The sequence below is a fragment of the Oncorhynchus kisutch genome, unplaced genomic scaffold (assembly GCF_002021735.2).
Source record: "Oncorhynchus kisutch isolate 150728-3 unplaced genomic scaffold, Okis_V2 Okis06b-Okis10b_hom, whole genome shotgun sequence".
Taxonomy (NCBI): Eukaryota; Metazoa; Chordata; class Actinopteri; order Salmoniformes; family Salmonidae; genus Oncorhynchus; species Oncorhynchus kisutch.
Window position 1 is genome coordinate 21,657,199 of NW_022261983.1, and position 19,045 is coordinate 21,676,243.

At 45.9% G+C, this 19,045-nt stretch overlaps 1 protein-coding gene across 1 annotated transcript in view; it reads right to left on the minus strand.

Moving 5' to 3' along the window:
- The window catches only part of LOC116360003 (slit homolog 2 protein-like), an 18,004-nt gene extending 624 nt beyond the window's left edge, over positions 1-17,380 (minus strand). The window contains exons 1-3 of the mRNA XM_031814392.1: positions 17,149-17,380; positions 14,748-14,819; positions 6,519-6,590 (exon numbers count right to left, since the gene is read on the minus strand). Coding sequence (XP_031670252.1) covers positions 6,519-6,590; positions 14,748-14,819; positions 17,149-17,357 — 353 coding nt within the window. The 5' untranslated portion in view covers positions 17,358-17,380. The remainder of the gene's footprint in view (positions 1-6,518; positions 6,591-14,747; positions 14,820-17,148) is intronic.
- Between the last annotated feature and the right edge of the window lie 1,665 nt (positions 17,381-19,045).

A 19,045-nucleotide genomic window follows, 5' to 3' on the forward strand; every position in this document is an offset into this window, starting at 1 on the left:
GGAGAGGAGAGGAGAGGAGAGGAGAGGAGAGGAGAGGAGAGGAGAGGAGAGGAGAGGAGAGGAGAGGAGAGGAGAGGAGAGGAGAGGAGAGGAGAGGAGAGGAGAGAGGGGAGGATGTGGGAAGAACAAACAGACAGTCTGGCAGGACTAGACCCAGGGCTACCCAATGTGTGAAAAGCACCCTGCAGAGTAAACACCTCTTAAAAACCAGCCCACACACACACACACACACAGACACACACAAGGGCTCCCGGCTGAGGGTAATAACTTAACCTCAAGGCACTGAGTGTGTGTGTGTGTGTGTGTGTGTGTGTGTGTGTGTGTGTGTGTGTGTGTGTGTGTGTGTGTGTGTGTGTGTGTGTGTGTGTGTGTGTGTGTGTGTGTGTGTGTGTGTGTGAAGAGGGAAGCCGTGTCAACAGTGTGTTGTGTAAATGACAACCTAACAGTTTAACCCTTTAACACAAACAGATGAGGCTTCAACAGGCAGGAGAGAAACAGAGAGATGGAACGAGGATGTAAAGATAGAAAGAAAAGCGAGAATGTGGCCTCCCGGGTGGCGCAGTGGTTAAGGGTGCCCGCTGTGCCATCAGAGACTCTGGTTTCGCGCCCAGCGACTCCTGTGGCGGGCCGGGCGCAGTGAGCGCTAACCAAGGTTGCCAGGTGCACGGTGTATCCTCCTCTTAAATACTCCATCATCCTTTCTCTACCTCCTCCTCTTAAATACTACACTCTCTCTCTCTCTCTCTCTCTCTCTCTCTCTCTCTCTCTCTCTCTCCCTCCCTCTCCCTCCCTCCCTCCCTCCCTCCCTGCAGTAGGTAGGCTGGTTACGTCAGCTGGTTAAAATATAAAACAAGGGGCAGAAACATCCCAGTAAATAATTCAGAGGCAGCATTAGCAGTAGCTTGCCCCCGCAGAGTGCTCCACTCCCCCTGCCCTGCCCTGTCCTGCCCTGCCCAGCACGGAGCACCCTGAGTGGGCTAGACCTCCCTCAAGAGCTGCCTGCCTGGTGGGTCAGGAGAGGAGACGATAACATCATCCCCTTAAAATAGAACAGAGAGAGACAGAGACGATAGGCCGATACCCACTAATTATCAAAATCCAGAAAAGAGCCGTTAAATTCTACAACCACCTAAAAGGAAGCGATTCCCAAACCTTCCATAACAAAGCCATCACCTACAGAGAGATGAACCTGGAGAAGAGTCCCCTAAGCAAGCTGGTCCTGGGGCTCTGTTCACAAACACAAACCACAGAGCCCCAGGACAGCAGCAGAATTAGACCCAACCAAATCATGAGAAAACAAAAAGATAATTACTTGACACATTGGAAAGAATTAACAAAAAAACAGAGCAAACTAGAATGCTATTTGGCCCTACACAGAGAGTACACAGCGGCAGAATACCTGACCACTGTGACTGACCCAAAATTAAGGAAAGCTTTGACTATGTACAGACTCAGTGAGCATAGCCTTGCTATTGAGAAAGGCCGCCATAGGCAGACATGGCTCTCAAGAGAAGACAGGCTATGTGCTCACTGCCCACAAAATGAGGTGGAAACTGAGCTGCACTTCCTAACCTCCTGTCCAACATATGACCATATTAGAGACACATATTTCCCTCAGATTACACAGATCCACAAAGAATTCGAAAACAAATCCAATTTTGATAAACTCCCATATCTACTGGGTGAAATACCACAGTGTGCCATCACAGCAGCAAGATTTGTGACCTGTTGCCACAAGAAAAGGGCAACCAGTGAAGAACAAACACCATTGTAAATACAACCCATATTTATGCTTATTTATTTTATCTTGTGTCCTTTACCATTTGTACATTGTTAGAACACTGTATATATATATAATATGACATTTGTAATGTCTTTACTGTTTTGAAACTTCTGTATGTGTAATGTTTACTGTTCATTTTTATTGTTTATTTCACTTTATCTATTCACTTTGTATGTTGTCTACCTCACTTGCTTTGGCAATGTTAACACATGTTTCCCATGCCAATAAAGCCCTTGAATTGAATTGAATTGAGACAGAGAGACAGAGAGACAGACAGAGAGAGAGAGAGAGAGAGGAGAGAGAGAGACAGAGAGAGAGAGAGAGACAGAGAGAGAGACAGAGAGAGAGAGACAGAGATACAGACAGAAAGTGACAGGTCAGTAGTGTGTGTGAGTGACCATGTCTCTGTGTGGATGTATGGCCATGCCTCTCCCCTCCACCCTGCAGGACTCCTGACCCAGCCCTGCCCCGCCTGGACGACCCGTCTCGAGGCAGAGAGAGGACTGTTTCTCCCCTCCACGGGGGGCAGTCAGTGTGGATCCGTCAGGCCCGCTTAGAGTCCTCTCCTATGGGCATCGCGGCCCAGCAGGGCCCCTTATCCCTGGAGGTTGTGTTCCTTTGATAGAGCCCCCACGGCCCCCCCCAGGCCAGAGACAGGTCATTGTGCCCCCGCAGTGGGGGTCTTTCAGGGCTGACTCTTGCATTGTGGGAGTGAACATGCCAAGCAAGCACCACAATCTACAGTTGGAAACAACTCCACATCACATCTCCCTCTGCTACACAACGACTTGTTGTGGTCAGGAAGCTACCGCTGATGGAACACTGATGGCACACTGATGTCCTGACAGAGTGTTAGTTACACTGATGGAACACTGATGGAACACTGATGTCCTGACAGAGTGTTAGTTACACTGATGGAACACTGATGTCCTGACAGAGTGTTAGTTACACTGATGGAACACTGATGTCCTGACAGAGTGTTAGTTACACTGATGGAACACTGATGGAACACTGATGGAACACTGATGTCCTGACAGAGTGTTAGTTACACTGATGGAATGCTGATGTCCTGACAGAGTGTTAGTTACACTGATGGAACACTGATGTCCTGACAGAGTGTTAGTTACACTGATGGAACACTGATGTCCTGACAGAGTGTTAGTTACACTGATGGAACACTGATGGAACACTGATGTCCTGACAGAGTGTTAGTTACACTGATGGAACACTGATGTCCTGACAGAGTGTTAGTTACACTGATGGAACACTGATGGAACACTGATGGAACACTGATGTCCTGACAGAGTGTTAGTTACACTGATGGAATGCTGATGTCCTGACAGAGTGTTAGTTACACTGATGGAACACTGATGTCCTGACAGAGTGTTAGTTACACTGATGGAACACTGATGTCCTGACAGAGTGTTAGTTACACTGATGGAACACTGATGGAACACTGATGTCCTGACAGAGTGTTAGTTACACTGATGGAACACTGATGTCCTGACAGAGTGTTAGTTACACTGATGGAACACTGATGTCCTGACAGATTGTTAGTTACACTGATGGAACACAGATGTCCTGACAGAGTGTTAGTTACACTGATGGAACACTGATGGAACACTGATGTCCTGACAGAGTGTTAGTTACACTGATGGAACACTGATGTCCTGACAGAGTGTTAGTTACACTGATGGAACACTGATGTCCTGACACAGTGTTAGTTACACTGATGGAACACTGATGTCCTGACAGAGTGTTAGTTACACTGATGGAACGCTGATGGAACACTGATGTCCTGACAGAGTGTTAGTTACACTGATGGAACACTGATGGAACACTGATGTCCTGACAGAGTGTTAGTTACACTGATGGAACACTGATGGAACACTGATGGAACACTGATGTCCTGACAGAGTGTTAGTTACACTGATGGAACACTGATGGAACGCTGATGTCCTGACAGAGTGTTAGTTACACTGATGGAACACTGATGTCCTGACAGAGTGTTAGTTACACTGATGGAACACTGATGTCCTGACAGAGTGTTAGTTACATTGATGGAACACTGATGTCCTGACAGAGTGTTAGTTACACTGATGGAACACTGATGGAACACTGATGTCCTGACAGAGTGTTAGTTACACTGATGGAACACTGATGTCCTGACAGAGTGTTAGTTACACTGATGGAACACTGATGTCCTGACAGAGTGTTAGTTACACTGATGGAACACTGATGTCCTGACAGAGTGTTAGTTACACTGATGGAACGCTGATGGAACCCTGATGTCCTGACAGAGTGTTAGTTACACTGATGGAACACTGATGTAACACTGATGTCCTGACAGAGTGTTAGTTACACTGATGGAACGCTGATGGAACACTGATGTCCTGACAGAGTGTTAGTTACACTGATGGAACACTGATGGAACACTGATGTCCTGACAGAGTGTTAGTTACACTGATGGAACACTGATGGAACACTGATGGAACACTGATGTCCTGACAGAGTGTTAGTTACACTGATGGAACGCTGATGTCCTGACAGAGTGTTAGTTACACTGATGGAACACTGATGTCCTGACAGAGTGTTAGTTACACTGATGGAACACTGATGTCCTGACAGAGTGTTAGTTACATTGATGGAACACTGATGTCCTGACAGAGTGTTAGTTACACTGATGGAACACTGATGGAACACTGATGTCCTGACAGAGTGTTAGTTACACTGATGGAACACTGATGTCCTGACAGAGTGTTAGTTACACTGATGGAACACTGATGGAACACTGATGTCCTGACAGAGTGTTAGTTACACTGATGGAACACTGATGTCCTGACAGAGTGTTAGTTACACTGATGGAACACTGATGTCCTGACAGAGTGTTAGTTACACTGATGGAACACTGATGGAACACTGATGGAACACTGATGTCCTGACAGAGTGTTAGTTACACTGATGGAACACTGATGGAACACTGATGTCCTGACAGATTGTTAGTTACACTGATGGAACACTGATGTCCTGACAGAGTGTTAGTTACACTGATGGAACACTGATGGAACACTGATGTCCTGACAGAGTGTTAGTTACACTGATGGAACACTGATGTCCTGACAGAGTGTTAGTTACACTGATGGAACACTGATGTCCTGACAGATTGTTAGTTACAGGTCAGAGAGAGACAGTCTGTCTGTCTAACCTGTCTGTCTGAGTGTGGTTGAGGGTGTGATGGACATTCTTTAAGAGTCTGGATCTGGTTTCCTCAGTTCTGGCTGTCACACACACACACACACACATCAAACAGAGTTGACAGTGAGCACAATGGACATGTCTCCAGTCCCCTTTCCCCTGAGACACACACACACACACACACCAGGCTTAATTACGCCATAACTACCCAGAGGGCCTGACGCCAAATACCCCCCCATTCAGCCTCTAATACTGTCACTGTCTGTCCACTGTCTGTCCACTGTCTGTCCACTGTCTGTCCATATAACACTGTCCACTGTCTGTCCACTGTCTGTCCATTTAACACTGTCCACTGTCTGTCCACTGTCTGTCCACTGTCTGTCCATGTAACACTGTCCACTGTCTGTCCACTGTCTGTCCATATAACACTGTCCACTGTCTGTCCACTGTCTGTCCATTTAACACTGTCCACTGTCTGTCCACTGTCTGTCCATTTAACACTGTCCACTGTCTGTCCACTGTCTGTCCACTGTCTGTCCATATAACACTGTCCACTGTCTGTCCATGTAACACTGTCCACTGTCTGTCCATGTAACACTGTCCACTGTCTGTCCACATAACACTGTCCACTGTCTGTCCACGTAACACTGTCCACTGTCTGTCCACATAACACTGTCCACTGTCTGTCCACGTAACACTGTCCACTGTCTGTCCACATAACACTGTCCACTGTCTGTCCACTGTCTGTCCACATAACACTGTCCACTGTCTGTCCACATAACACTGTCCACTGTCTGTCCATGTAACACTGTCCACTGTCTGTCCATATAACACTGTCCACTGTCTGTCCATGTAACACTGTCCACTGTCTGTCCATGTAACACTGTCCACTGTCTGTCCATGTAACACTGTCCACTGTCTGTCCATGTAACACTGTCCACTGTCTGTCCATATAACACTGTTCTCTATGTGTGTGGTGTGGTGTGTTGTGTGTGTCGTGGTGTGTGGTGGGGTGTGGTGTGTGTGTCGTGGTGTGTGGTGGGGTGTGGGGAGTGTGTGTGATGAGGTGTGGGGAGTGTGTGTTGGTGTGGTGTGTTGGTGTTGTGTGGTGTGTTGTGGTGGTGTGGTGTGATGGGGTGTGATGGTGTGATGGGGTGTGATGGTGTGGTGTGATGGGGTGTGATGGTGTGATGGGGTGTGGTGTGGTGGTGGTGTTGTGTTTTGGTGGTGTGGTGGGGTGTGGTGGGGGTGTGGTGTGGTGGTGGTGTTGTGTTTTGTTGGTGTGGTGGGGTGTGGTGTGTGTGGTGGTGGTCATGTGTTTTGGTGGTGTGGTGTGGTGTGGTGGGGTGTGGTGTGTGTAGTGGTGGTGTTGTGTTTTGGTGGTGTGGTGGGGTGTGGTGTGGTGTGGTGGGGTGTGGTGGGGTGTGGTGTGTGTGGTGGTGGTGTTGTGTTTTGGTGGTGTGGTGTGGTGTGGTGGGGTGTGGTGTGGTCTGTACAGAAGGTGTACGGAGGGTAAAATGGCGACCGTGTTTTGACTCACAGTCTCTCGAGCTCCTTCAGGTCCTGGAAGGCTCCTCTCTCTATCAGACTGATCTTATTCTCCATCAACTGACTGTGGGGGGAGAGAGACAGGAGAGGAGGGGGGAGAGAGACAGGAGAGGAGGGGGGAGAGGGGGGGAGACGAGGAGAGGAGGAGGGAGAGATGGGGAGAGGAGGGGGGAGAGATGGGAGATATGTGGGAGGGAAGAGGAGGAGAGAGAGCAACACAATTATACCCAATCTAATCATGAGAAAACAAAAAGATAATTACTTGACACATTGGAAAGAATTAACAAAAAAACAGAGCAAACTAGAATGCTATTTGGCCCTAAACAGAGAGTACACAGCGGCAGAATACCTGACCACTGTGACTGACTCAAAATTAAGGAAAGCCTTGACTATGTACAGACTCAGTGAGCATAGCCTTGCTATTGAGAAAGGCCGCCGTAGGCAGACATGGCTCTCAAGAGAAGACAGGCTATGTGCTCACTGCCCACAAAATGAGGTGGAAACTGAGCTGCACTTCCTAACCTCCTGCCCAATGTATGACCATATTAGAGAGACATATTTCCCTCAGATTACACAGACCCACAAAGAATTAGAAAACAAATCCAATTTTGATAACCTCCCATATCTACTGGGTGAAATACCACAGTGTGACATCACAGCAGCAAGATTTGTGACCTGTTGCTACGAGAAAAGGGCAACCAGTGAAGAACAAACAGCATTGTGTAACCGTTGTCAAATGGCTAGCTAGTTATGTCTTTATTTATTTTGGAACTTTCTGTGAGTGTAATGTTAGTTTTAATTGTTTGTTTCACTTGTGTTTATGATCTATTTCACTACCTTATATTATATATTATACTTGTGTTTATGATCTATTTCACTACCTTATATATATATATATATATATATATATATATATATATATATATACAGTGCTTTGCGAAAGTATTCGGCCCCCTTGAACTTTGCGACCTTTTGCCACATTTCAGGCTACAAACATAAAGATATAAAACTGTATTTTTTTGTGAAGAATCAACAACAAGTGGGACACAATCATGAAGTGGAACGACATTTATTGGATATTTCAAACTTTTTTAACAAATCAAAAACTGAAAAATTGGGCGTGCAAAATTATTCAACCCCTTTACTTTCAGTGCAGCAAACTCTCTCCAGAAGTTCAGTGAGGATCTCTGAATGATCCAATGTTGACCTAAATGACTAATGATGATAAATACAATCCACCTGTGTGTAATCAAGTCTCCGTATAAATGCACCGGCACTGTGATAGTCTCAGAGGTCCGTTAAAAGTAAAGAGAGCATCATGAAGAACAAGGAACACACCAGGCAGGTCCGAGATACTGTTGTGAAGAAGTTTAAAGCCGAATTTGGATACAAAAAGATTTCCCAAGCTTTAAACATCCCAAGGAGCACTGTGCAAGCGATAATATTGAAATGGAAGGAGTATCAGACCACTGCAAATCTACCAAGACCTGGCCGTCCCTCTAAACTTTCAGCTCATACAAGGAGAAGACTGATCAGAGATGCAGCCAAGAGGCCCATGATCACTCTGGATGAACTGCAGAGATCTACAGCTGAGGTGGGAGACTCTGTCCATAGGACAACAATCAGTCGTATATTGCACAAATCTGGCCTTTATGGAAGAGTGGCAAGAAGAAAGCCATTTCTTAAAGATATCCATAAAAAGTGTCGTTTAAAGTTTGCCACAAGCCACCTGGGAGACACACCAAACATGTGGAAGAAGGTGCTCTGGTCAGATGAAACCAAAATTGAACTTTTTGGCAACAATGCAAAACGTTATGTTTGGCGTAAAAGCAACACAGCTCATCACCCTGAGGACACCATCCCCACTGTCAAACATGGTGGTGGCAGCATCATGGTTTGGGCCTGCTTTTCGTCAGCAGGGACAGGGAAGATGGTTAAAATTGATGGGAAGATGGATGCAGGACCATTATAGGACCATTCTGGAAGAAAACCTGATGGAGTCTGCAAAAGACCTGAGACTGGGACGGAGATTTGTCTTCCAACAAGACAATGATCCAAAACATAAAGCAAAATCTACAATGGAATGGTTCAAAAATAAACATATCCTGGTGTTAGAATGGCCAAGTCAAAGTCCAGACCTGAATCCAATCGAGAATCTGTGGAAAGAACTGAAAACTGCTGTTCACAAATGCTCTCCATCCAACCTCACTGAGCTCGAGCTGTTTTGCAAGGAGGAATGGGAAAAAATTCCAGTCTCTCGATGTGCAAAACTGATAGAGACATACCCCAAGCGACTTACAGCTGTAATCGCAGCAAAAGGTGGCGCTACAAAGTATTAACTTAAGGGGGCTGAATAATTTTGCACACCCAATTTTCAGTTTTTGATTTGTTAAAAAAGTTTGAAATATCCAATAAATGTCGTTCCACTTCATGATTGTGTCCCACTTGTTGTTGATTCTTCACCAAAAAATACAGTTTTATATCTTTATGTTTGAAGCCTGAAATGTGGCAAAAGGTCGCAAAGTTCAAGGGGGCCGAATACTTTCGCAAAGCACTGTATATATATATATATATATAATATAATACTTGTGTTTATGATCTATTTGGCAACATAAACATACGTTTCCCATGTGACAATAAAGGCCCTTAAATTGAATTGAATAGAGTTGAATTAAATTGAATGGAAATGAATTGAATGGAATTGAAATGAATTGAATGGAATTGAATGGAATTGAATGGAATTGAATGGAAATGAATTGAATGGAATTGAATGGAATTGGTAACATATGTTTCCCATGACAGTAAAGCTTCTGAAATTGAAATTGGATAGCATTGACAAGAGCCTACTTCGGTGTGTTGATAGGACAAGTCACACACACACACACACTTTAAGGGCATAATCTCTTAGAGGTATGTGAGAAATTCCTACCCCACACTGCCATTCCCTTTAATAAACAGACGAGCAACACCCAACACCACACACACACACACACACACACACAGACACACACACACACAGATATCCCTCCCCCCCACGCCAAACAGCAAAAGGAGAAATCCTAAACCTGAAAACATACAAGGTAGGAAACCTGTTTCTACAAGACTCTCTCTCTGTCTCTCTCCCTCTCCCTCTCTCTCCCTCTCCCTCTCTCTCTACCTCTCTCTCTCTCCCTCTCTCCCTCTCTCTCTCTCCCTCTCTCTTTCCTTCTCTCCCTCTCTCTCCCTCTCTCTTTCCTTCTCTCCCTCTCTCTCCCTCTCTCTCTCTCTCTCTCCCCTCTCTCTCTCTCTCTCTCTTTCCCTCTCTCTCTCCCTCTCTCTTTCCTTCTCTCTGTCTCTCTCCCTCTCTCTCTCCCTCTATCTCTCCCTCTCTCTCTCCCTCTCTCTCTCCTCCTCTCTCTCTCCCTCTCTCTCTCTCTCCCTCTCTCTCCCTCTCTCTCTCCCTCTCTCCCTCTCTCTCTCCCTCTCTCTTTCCTTCTCTCTTTCCTTCTCTCTGTCTCTCTCCCTCTCTCTCCCTCTCTCTTTCCTTCTCTCCCTCTCTCTCTCTCTCTCTCTCTCTCTCTCTCCCTCTCTCTCTCCCGCTCTCTCTCTCTCTCCTCTCTCTCTCTCTCTCCCTCTCCCTCTCTCTTTCCTTCTCTCCCTCTCTCCCTCTCTCTGTCTCTCTCCCTCTCTCTCTCCTCTCCCTCTCTCTTTCCTTCTCTCCCTCTCTCTCTCTCTCTCTCTCTCTCCCTCTCTCTTTCCTTCTCTCCCTCTCTCCCTCTCTCCCTCTCTCTGTCTCTCTCCCTCTCTCTCTCCCTCTCCCTCTCTCTTTCCTTCTCTCCCTCTCTCCCTCTCTGCCTCTCTCTCTCCCTCTCCCTCTCTCTCTCCCTCTCTCTCTCTCCCTCTCTCTTCCTTCTCTCCCTCTCTCCCTCTCTCTGTCTCTCTCCCTCTCTCTCTCCCTCTCCCTCTCCCTCTCTCTCTCTCTCTCTCTCTCTCTCTCCCTCTCCCTCTCTCTTTCCTTCTCTCCCTCTCTCTTTCCTTCTCTCTGTCTCTCTCCCTCTCTCTTTCCTTCTCTCCCTCTCTCTTTCCTTCTCTCCTTCTCTGAACTGCATTCCTCGCTCTGCAGTTTATATGTACCGAGTGCTCTCTCGTTCCGTCTTTCGCTCTCGATCACTTCCTGTGTGGTTTTAATGAGGGTAACACATGTCCCTGGGGCCGGCTGGTTAAAATAACTCCCCCCGTCTGACACTTCCCATGTAGATTAACACTGAGGAGAGGCAGCAACAGACACAGATACAGATTCACTACTATAACAGCTGCTGCCTGCCTGCCAGGCCATGGAGACACGGTCACACACAGAGACAGAGACAGAGAGAGAGGGACAGACCATGGAGAGAGAGAGAGAGGGACAGACCATGGAGAGAGAGAGAGAGGGACAGACCATGGAGAGGGACAGACAGCAGCCTTCATTAGGCTACATGACAGACAGACAGACAGACAGACAGACAGACATTTGAAGTTGGAAGTTCACCTTCGCCAAATACATTTAAACTACATTTTTCACAATTCCTGACATTTAATCCCAGTAAAACATTCCCTGTCTTAGGTCAGTTAGGATCACCACTTTATTTTAAGAATGTGAAATGTCAGAATAATAGTAGAGAGTGATTTATTTCAGCTTTTATTTCTTTCATCACATTCCTAGGGGGTCAGAAGTTTACATGCACTCAATTAGTATTTGGTAGCATTGCCTTTAAATTGTTTAACTTGGGTCAAACGTTTCGAGTAGCCTTCCACAAGCTTCCCACAATAAGTTGGGTGAACTTTGGCCCATTCCTCCTGACAGAGCTGGAGTAACTAAGTCAGGTTTGTAGGCCTCCTTGCTCACACACACACTTTTCAGTTCTGCCCACAAATGTTATATAGGATTGAGGTCAGGGCTTTGTGATGGCCACTCCAATACCTTGACTTTGTTGATCTTAAGGCATTTTGCCACAACTTTGGAATTATGCTTGGGGTCGTTGTCCATTTGGAAGACCCATTTGTGACCAAGCTTTAACTTCCTGACTGATGTCTTGAGATGATGCTTCAATATATCCACATACTTTCCCTTCCTCATAATGACTCCAGGTCTGTGTCTGACTCCAGGTCTGACTCTAGGTCTGTGTCTTGACTCCAGGTCTGTGTCTGACTCCAGGTCTGTGTCTGACTCCAGGTCTGTGTCTGACTCCAGGTCTGACTCCAGGTCTGGGTCTGACTCCAGGTCTGACTCCAGGTCTGGGTCTGACTCCAGGTCTGACTCCAGGTCTGTGTCTGACTCCAGGTCTGTGTCTGACTCCAGGTCTGACTCCAGGTCTGACTCCAGGTCTGCGTCTGACTCCAGGTCTGCGTCTGACTCCAGGTCTGGGTCTGACTCCAGGTCTGACTCCAGGTCTGCATCTGACTCCAGGTCTGTATCTGACTCCAGGTCTGTGTCTGACTCCAGGTCTGTGTCTGACACCCGTTCTGTATCTGACTCCAGGTCTGACTCCAGGTCTGACTCCAGGTCTGCGTCTGACTCCAGGTCTGCATCTGACTCCAGGTCTGACTCCAGGTCTGTGTCTTGACTCCAGGTCTGTGTCTGACTCCAGGTCTGTGTCTGACTCCAGGTCTGACTCCAGGTCTGGGTCTGACTCCAGGTCTGACTCCAGGTCTGGGTCTGACTCCAGGTCTGTGTCTGACTCCAGGTCTGTGTCTGACTCCAGGTCTGACTCCAGGTCTGTGTCTGACTCCAGGTCTGGGTCTGACTCCAGGTCTGACTCCAAGTCTGCGTCTGACTCCAGGTCTGCATCTGACTCCAGGTCTGTATCTGACTCCAGGTCTGTGTCTGACTCCAGGTCTGTGTCTGACACCCGTTCTGTATCTGACTCCAGGTCTGACTCCAGGTTTGACTCCAGGTCTGCGTCTGACTCCAGGTCTGCATCTGACTCCAGGTCTGCATCTGACTCCAGGTCTGCATCTGACTCCAGGTCTCTATCTGACTCCAGGTCTGCATCTGACTCCAGGTCTGCATCTGACTCCAGGTCTGCATCTGACTCCAGGTCTGCATCTGACTCCAGGTCTGCATCTGACTCCAGGTCTCTATCTGACTCCAGGTCTCTATCTGACTCCAGGTCTCTATCTGACTCCAGGTCTCTATCTGACTCCAGGTCTCTATCTGACTCCAGGACTGGGGGGGTGGTGGACTGGGGGGGGGTTGTGGACTGGGTCGGGGGTTGTGGACTGGGTGGTGTGGGGGGGGGGGGGGGGGGGTGGCAGATGGCTTAATCTGCTCCTGCTCTGAGGGTCATGAGTTCAATCTCATTGACAGGCATTCATTCATTCATTATTATAAACTTCGAAATTTGAGGTTTGGAGCAATTTAGAAATGTGGAAAAACGTCTAATTTGTCACTGAGACTGTGATAACTTGATGATAGGCTATAACGTTATATAGCAACAACTCAGTAGTTAACAGCGTGTGTTTATAACCCGTTTATAGGCTACTGAAAACGCCTTGTATAAAGGCCCGTTTACAGCCTTGTTTATAACCCGTTTATAGGCTACTGAAAACGCCTTGTATAAAGGCCCGTTTACAGCCTTGTTTATAACCTGTTTATAGGCTACTGAAAACGCCTTGTATAATGGCCCGTTTACAGCCTTGTTTATAACCTGTTTATAGGCTACTGAAAACGCCTTGTATAAAGGCCCGTTTACAGCCTTGTTTATAACCTGTTTATAGGCTACTGAAAATGCCTTGTATAAAGGCCCGTTTACAGCCTTGTTTATAACCTGTTTATAGGCTACTGAAAACGCCTTGTATAATGGCCCGTTTACAGCCTTGTTTATAACCTGTTTATAGGCTACTGAAAACGCCTTGTATAAAGGCCCGTTTACAGCCTTGTTTATAACCTGTTTATAGGCTACTGAAAACGCCTTGTATAAAGGCCCGTTTACAGCCTTGTTTATAACCTGTTTATAGGCTACTGAAAACGCCTTGTATAAAGGCCCGTTTACAGCCTTGTTTATAACCTGTTTATAGGCTACTGAAAACGCCTTGTATAAAGGCCCGTTTAGTCTACAAATGCTTTGCCTATAAATATCTAGGTCCGTTTTAGTTTCTTGGACCCCAGTACTACAACCAAAAATGTATTCGATCTCTTCGTTGTGATGACTCGGCGATAGAACCTTATATTTGAATTTAATAACGCTGGCTTTCGACAAAACAACATTTAATCATTACAGTGTTTTCAGATGAATTATCTGTTGTCAAATTGGACGTTTCATGTTGTAAAGGTTCCCGTTGTAATAACTAAAGGTTCCCGGTGTAATAACTAAAGGTTCCCGTGGTAATAACTAAAGGTTCCCGTGGTAATAACTAAAGGTTCCCGTGGTAATAACTAAAGGTTCCCGTGGTAATAACTAAAGGTTCCCGTTGTAATAATTAAAGGTTCCCGTGGTAATAACTAAAGGTTCCCGTGGTAATAACTAAAGGTCCCGTTGTAATAACTAAAGGTCCCGTTGTAATAACTAAAGGTTCCCGTGGTAATAACTAAAGGTTCCCGTTGTAATAACTAAAGGTTCCCGTTGTAATAACTAAAGGTTCCCGTGGTAATAACTAAAGGTTCCCGTGGTAATAACTAAAGGTTCCCGTGGTAATAACTAAAGGTTCCCGTGGTAATAACTAAAGGTCCCGTTGTAATAACTAAAGGTCCCGTTGTAATAACTAAAGGTTCCCGTGGTAATAACTAAAGGTTCCCGTTGTAATAACTAAAGGTTCCCGTTGTAATAACTAAAGGTTCCCGTTGTAATAACTAAAGGTTCCTGTGGTAATAACTAAAGGTTCCTGTGGTAATAATTAAAGGTTCCCGTTGTAATAACTAAAGGTTCCCGTGGTAATAACTAAAGGTTCCCGTTGTAATAACTAAAGGTTCCCGTTGTAATAACTAAAGGTTCCCGTTGTAATAACTAAAGGTTCCTGTGGTAATAATTAAAGGTTCCCGTTGTAATAACTAAAGGTTCCCGTTGTAATAACTAAAGGTTCCCGTGGTAATAACTAAAGGTTCCCGTTGTAATAACTAAAGGTTCCCGTGGTAATAACTAAAGGTTCCCGTGGTAATAACTAAAGGTTCCCGTGGTAATAAGTAAAGGTTCCCGTGGTAATAACTAAAGGTTCCCGTGGTAATAACTAAAGGTTCCCGTTGTAATAACTATAGCCGACTACTTACAGCACACGCAGATTCCTCAGTCCAGCGAAGTCGGCCTTGGTGATTTTAGTCAGATTATTAGCGTTCAGATCCCTGGAGAAACAAGACGCAACAAGACGACACGATGAGTTACAATATGGACACAAAAAAAAACCCGAAACAATCATTTATATTTAGAACATGTTCTAAAAAACAGATTTGAATAACACACAACCTACACGTCACGGTGCCAGTATTACCCTGGTTATTGACGTTATTTAGGCCACAATTAAATGACTGAATTTAAAACAAACGATGGGGGAGAATCTCAGGATACATGTGGACATGTTCGTCTTTCCATTACAGATCAGAGACGTCAGCCTACGAAACATAAAGGAATGATGAGATAATTCAAACCAACGAAACATAAAGGAATGATGAGATAATTCAAACCAACGAAACGATGAGCAGGATAAAGGAATGATGAGATAATTCAAACCAACGAAACGACGAGCAGGATAAAGGAATGATGAGATAATTCAAACCAACGAAACGATGAGCAGGATAAAGGAATGATGAGATAACGATGAGCAGGATAAAGGAATGATGAGATAATGATGAGCAGGATAAAGGAATGATGAGATAACGATGAGCAGGATAAAGGAATGATGAGATAACGATGAGCAGGATAAAGGAATGATGAGATAACGATGAGCAGGATAGAGCGAGGTGTTAGAGTTTAATTGTAGGAGGCGACATTAGGAGATCGTTAGTTGAATCTGTTGTAAATGAAAATGTTTTAGTTTAACCAAACCACATCAATCTCCACAGCGGGTAGAATAAATAAACTCTCCTACAGGCGTTATTAGCTTAAAAGTACATTCACTAAATCCGTTTTTTATTAGTTTGAGCTGTGTGTGTGTGTTAGTGTGTGTGTGTTAGTGTGTGTGTTAATGCATGTGTGTTAGTGTGTGTGTGTGTTAATGTGTGTGTGTGTGTTAATGTGTGTGTGTGTTAATGTGTGTGTGTGAGTGTGTGTGTGTGTGTTAATGTGTGTGTGTTAGTGTGTGTGTGTTAGTGTGTGTGTTAATGTATGTGTGTTAGTGTGTGTGTGTTAATGTGTGTGTGTTAGTGTGTGTGTGTGTGTTAATGTGTGTGTGTGTTAGTGTGTGTGTGTTAGTGTGTGTGTTAATGTATGTGTGTTAGTGTGTGTGTGTTAATGTGTGTGTGTGTGTGTGTTAATGTGTGTGTGTGTTAATGTGTGTGTGTGTGTGTGTTAATGTGTGTGTGTGTGTTAGTGTGTGTGTTAATGTATGTGTGTTAGTGTGTGTGTGTGTTAATGTGTGTGTGTGTGTGTTAATGTGTGTGTTAATGTCTGTGTGTGTGTGTTAATGTGTGTGTGTGTTAATGTGTGTGTGTGTGTGTGTGTGTTAATGTGTGTGTGTTAGTGTGTGTGTGTGTGTGTGTGTGTGTGTGTTAGTGTGTGTGTGTGTTAATGTGTGTGTGTGTGTTTGTGTGTGTTAATGTATGTGTGTGTGTGTTAATGTGTGTGTGTGTGTGTGTGTGTGTGTGTTAATGTGTGTGTGTGTGTGTTAATGTGTGTGTGTGTGTGTGTTAATGTGTGTGTTAATGTGTGTGTGTGTGTTAATGTGTGTGTGTGTGTGTGTGTGTGTGTTAATGTGTGTGTGTGTGTGTGTGTGTTAATGTGTGTGTGTGTGTGTGTGTGTGTGTTAATGTGTGTGTGTGTGTTTCGGGCTGAGGGTTTTCCCGTTACAACAGCCCGAGACGTCAAAACATAAACCCGTAACTTCATGAACCGCTCACCGACTTTAAAACGGGTCAAATGAATTATCTGTCCGATACCAATGGGAACCATTTTCTGCTCCACTGCCTTTAATTATCAATACGGTTCGAGACAAACGACAGTCCTAATACCCCTGGTTGGACACCACTGGTCTATATTATAGACTTCAGGGAGGGTAGACAATAAACCCTATATAGTGACTACAGTCCTAATACCCCTGGTTGGACACCACTGGTCTATATTATAGACTTCAGGGAGGGTAGACAATAAACCCTATATAGTGACTACAGTCCTAATACCCCTGGTTGGACACCACTGATCTATATTATAGACTTCAGGGAGGGTAGACAATAAACCCTATATAGTGACTACAGTCCTAATACCCCTGGTTGGAAACAACTGGTCTATATTATAGACATCAGGGAGGGTAGACAATAAACCCTATATAGTGACTACAGTCCTATAATACCCCTGGTTGGACCCCACTGGTCTATATTATAGACTTCAGGGAGGGTAGACAATAAACCCTATATAGTGACTACAGTCCTAATACCCCTGGTTGGACACCACTGTTCTATATTATAGACATCAGGGAGGGTAGACAATAAACTCTATGTAGTGACTACGGCATATACTCACAGTCTCTCTGCATTGCGTGGTATATTCCTGGGAACGCTGCGGAGACCCTGGCCGTGACAGTCCACAGTAGAGCCGGAACAGGAGCACTGCGCCGGGCATGGCTGGCCCTCTGCCCGGCTGGACAGCCCCAGGACCACCAGGACAGCCAGCAGACAGCGACACAGACCCAGAGCTGAGGCCGGAGCAAGGAGGCTCGACCGTAGGGACATTATCACTGCAGTGGACTGGTTTGGTAGCCCACAAGGAGAGGAGACGAGGAGTCACCGAAGGGTTTGTAAATCCACAGGAGGAGTTAAAATCCCACGAGGAGGATTCCAACTCTCTTTCTGTTGTTTGTTATTTTGTGTGATTTGCTTCTCTTCGTTGTTGCGGTTTTATTGTAGTATATAAAAATCACATGTCAGAAGAAACCCGCAAGTCTGGATGACAGCGGCCGGGCGGAAAGAGAGTGCGGCAGGGCGGCAGGCTGGTAGACGGACAACTGGCGCTAGAGCGGCACAAAGTTCTCCCACATGGCCGCGGCTGCAGTGCGGTAATCCCCTCCGTGTGAAGCGATGTATACACGGTAAACCCAAGAAACACCTCTAATGAACCTTTGGCGAACACACACACACTCGCCCTCTCACACACACACACCAGGTGAGATTAGACACAGCGCGAGGTGGGTGAGTGATTGGCTGTTGTATTATTCATTCACAGCACGCGCAGAGCGAAGAACTCGTGATCTCGTGCAGGTCAACGTGGCTGAGGTATTGATTCCCTTCAGACGTCCGTTTAACACCGGGAAGAGCCCCGTGCTTAGAATCACACTCCGTGTGTGTGTTGTCGGTGAAAGAGCTCTCCGAGACTGCGTGTGTGTGTTTGAGGAGACAGAGAAGAAAACGGAACGTTTTCCACTGCGTCTTCCAAGCAACAAACACCTCGCACGCACACACTCAATCCCTCTTTTCTCCCTTCCTCTCACTCTCCCTTTCTCTCTATCACTCGAACACACACACACACCACACACACACACAATGACGATTCTGGCGTTTCCTCCGAGGCAGAGCGACGCTGTCGTTAGACCACTCTCTCTCTCTCTGCGTGGCCGGCCACCTGATGCCGTGACGGTGTAGAGGAGAGACGAGGCCCGTCTTGGAAAGTAACCACCGTAAACCAATCGTAACTACCGGTCGGTGCACCTTCAAAATCACTCTTGAGAGATCCTTGAAGGTTACAAGTGTTCACCACAGCAGCAGAAATAGTAAATCATCCAAAACGTTAGTCCAACCCAGGAGCGGAAACACAGCGGAGGACATTAGCCTATTAGGAGGTTCTTAAATCCCAAACGGTTCAGGTAGGATATCCCAAATAAACCCGACAGGAAAGTTGAGGTAATGTTGCAGGAATAGTAACGAGTCAAAGGGAGGGGGGTAGATAATACCTCCGTGTCTCTGTCTGCAAAATCAACCGGGGTTTGTTTATAACAGCGCTGCGTCAATATGTGTCAATGTACAATACAAATTCTCCCAACCGCGCGTTTCGGCTGTCAATCTCATCCGTTAATCCGTGCCGTTTATTTCGGTGTTTCTGTCCCCGTAGGCTAGGGGGGTTTTCACCCTCTGTTTTTAACGTGCGAACTCACAGCAGTGTGGACCAGGGAACTCCCTTTCCAACCCCAAGCCCTGGAAGCTTTATACTGGCCGGATAACTCCTCCCCTACCCCCGCCCCGAACCCGACTCCTGCCCGCTACCCCTCTACCTTGTACGGTGCTCAAACACAGCGTCACACTGCCTGACGCAGTCGCGCGGTTTGTGTGTCAAATCTTAATACTGGTTTCTACATATCAGACAGAGAGTATTGACCTGATGGATAGATCTGAGGCAGTGGATCTTTTCATCTCTCTCTGTCTCTCTC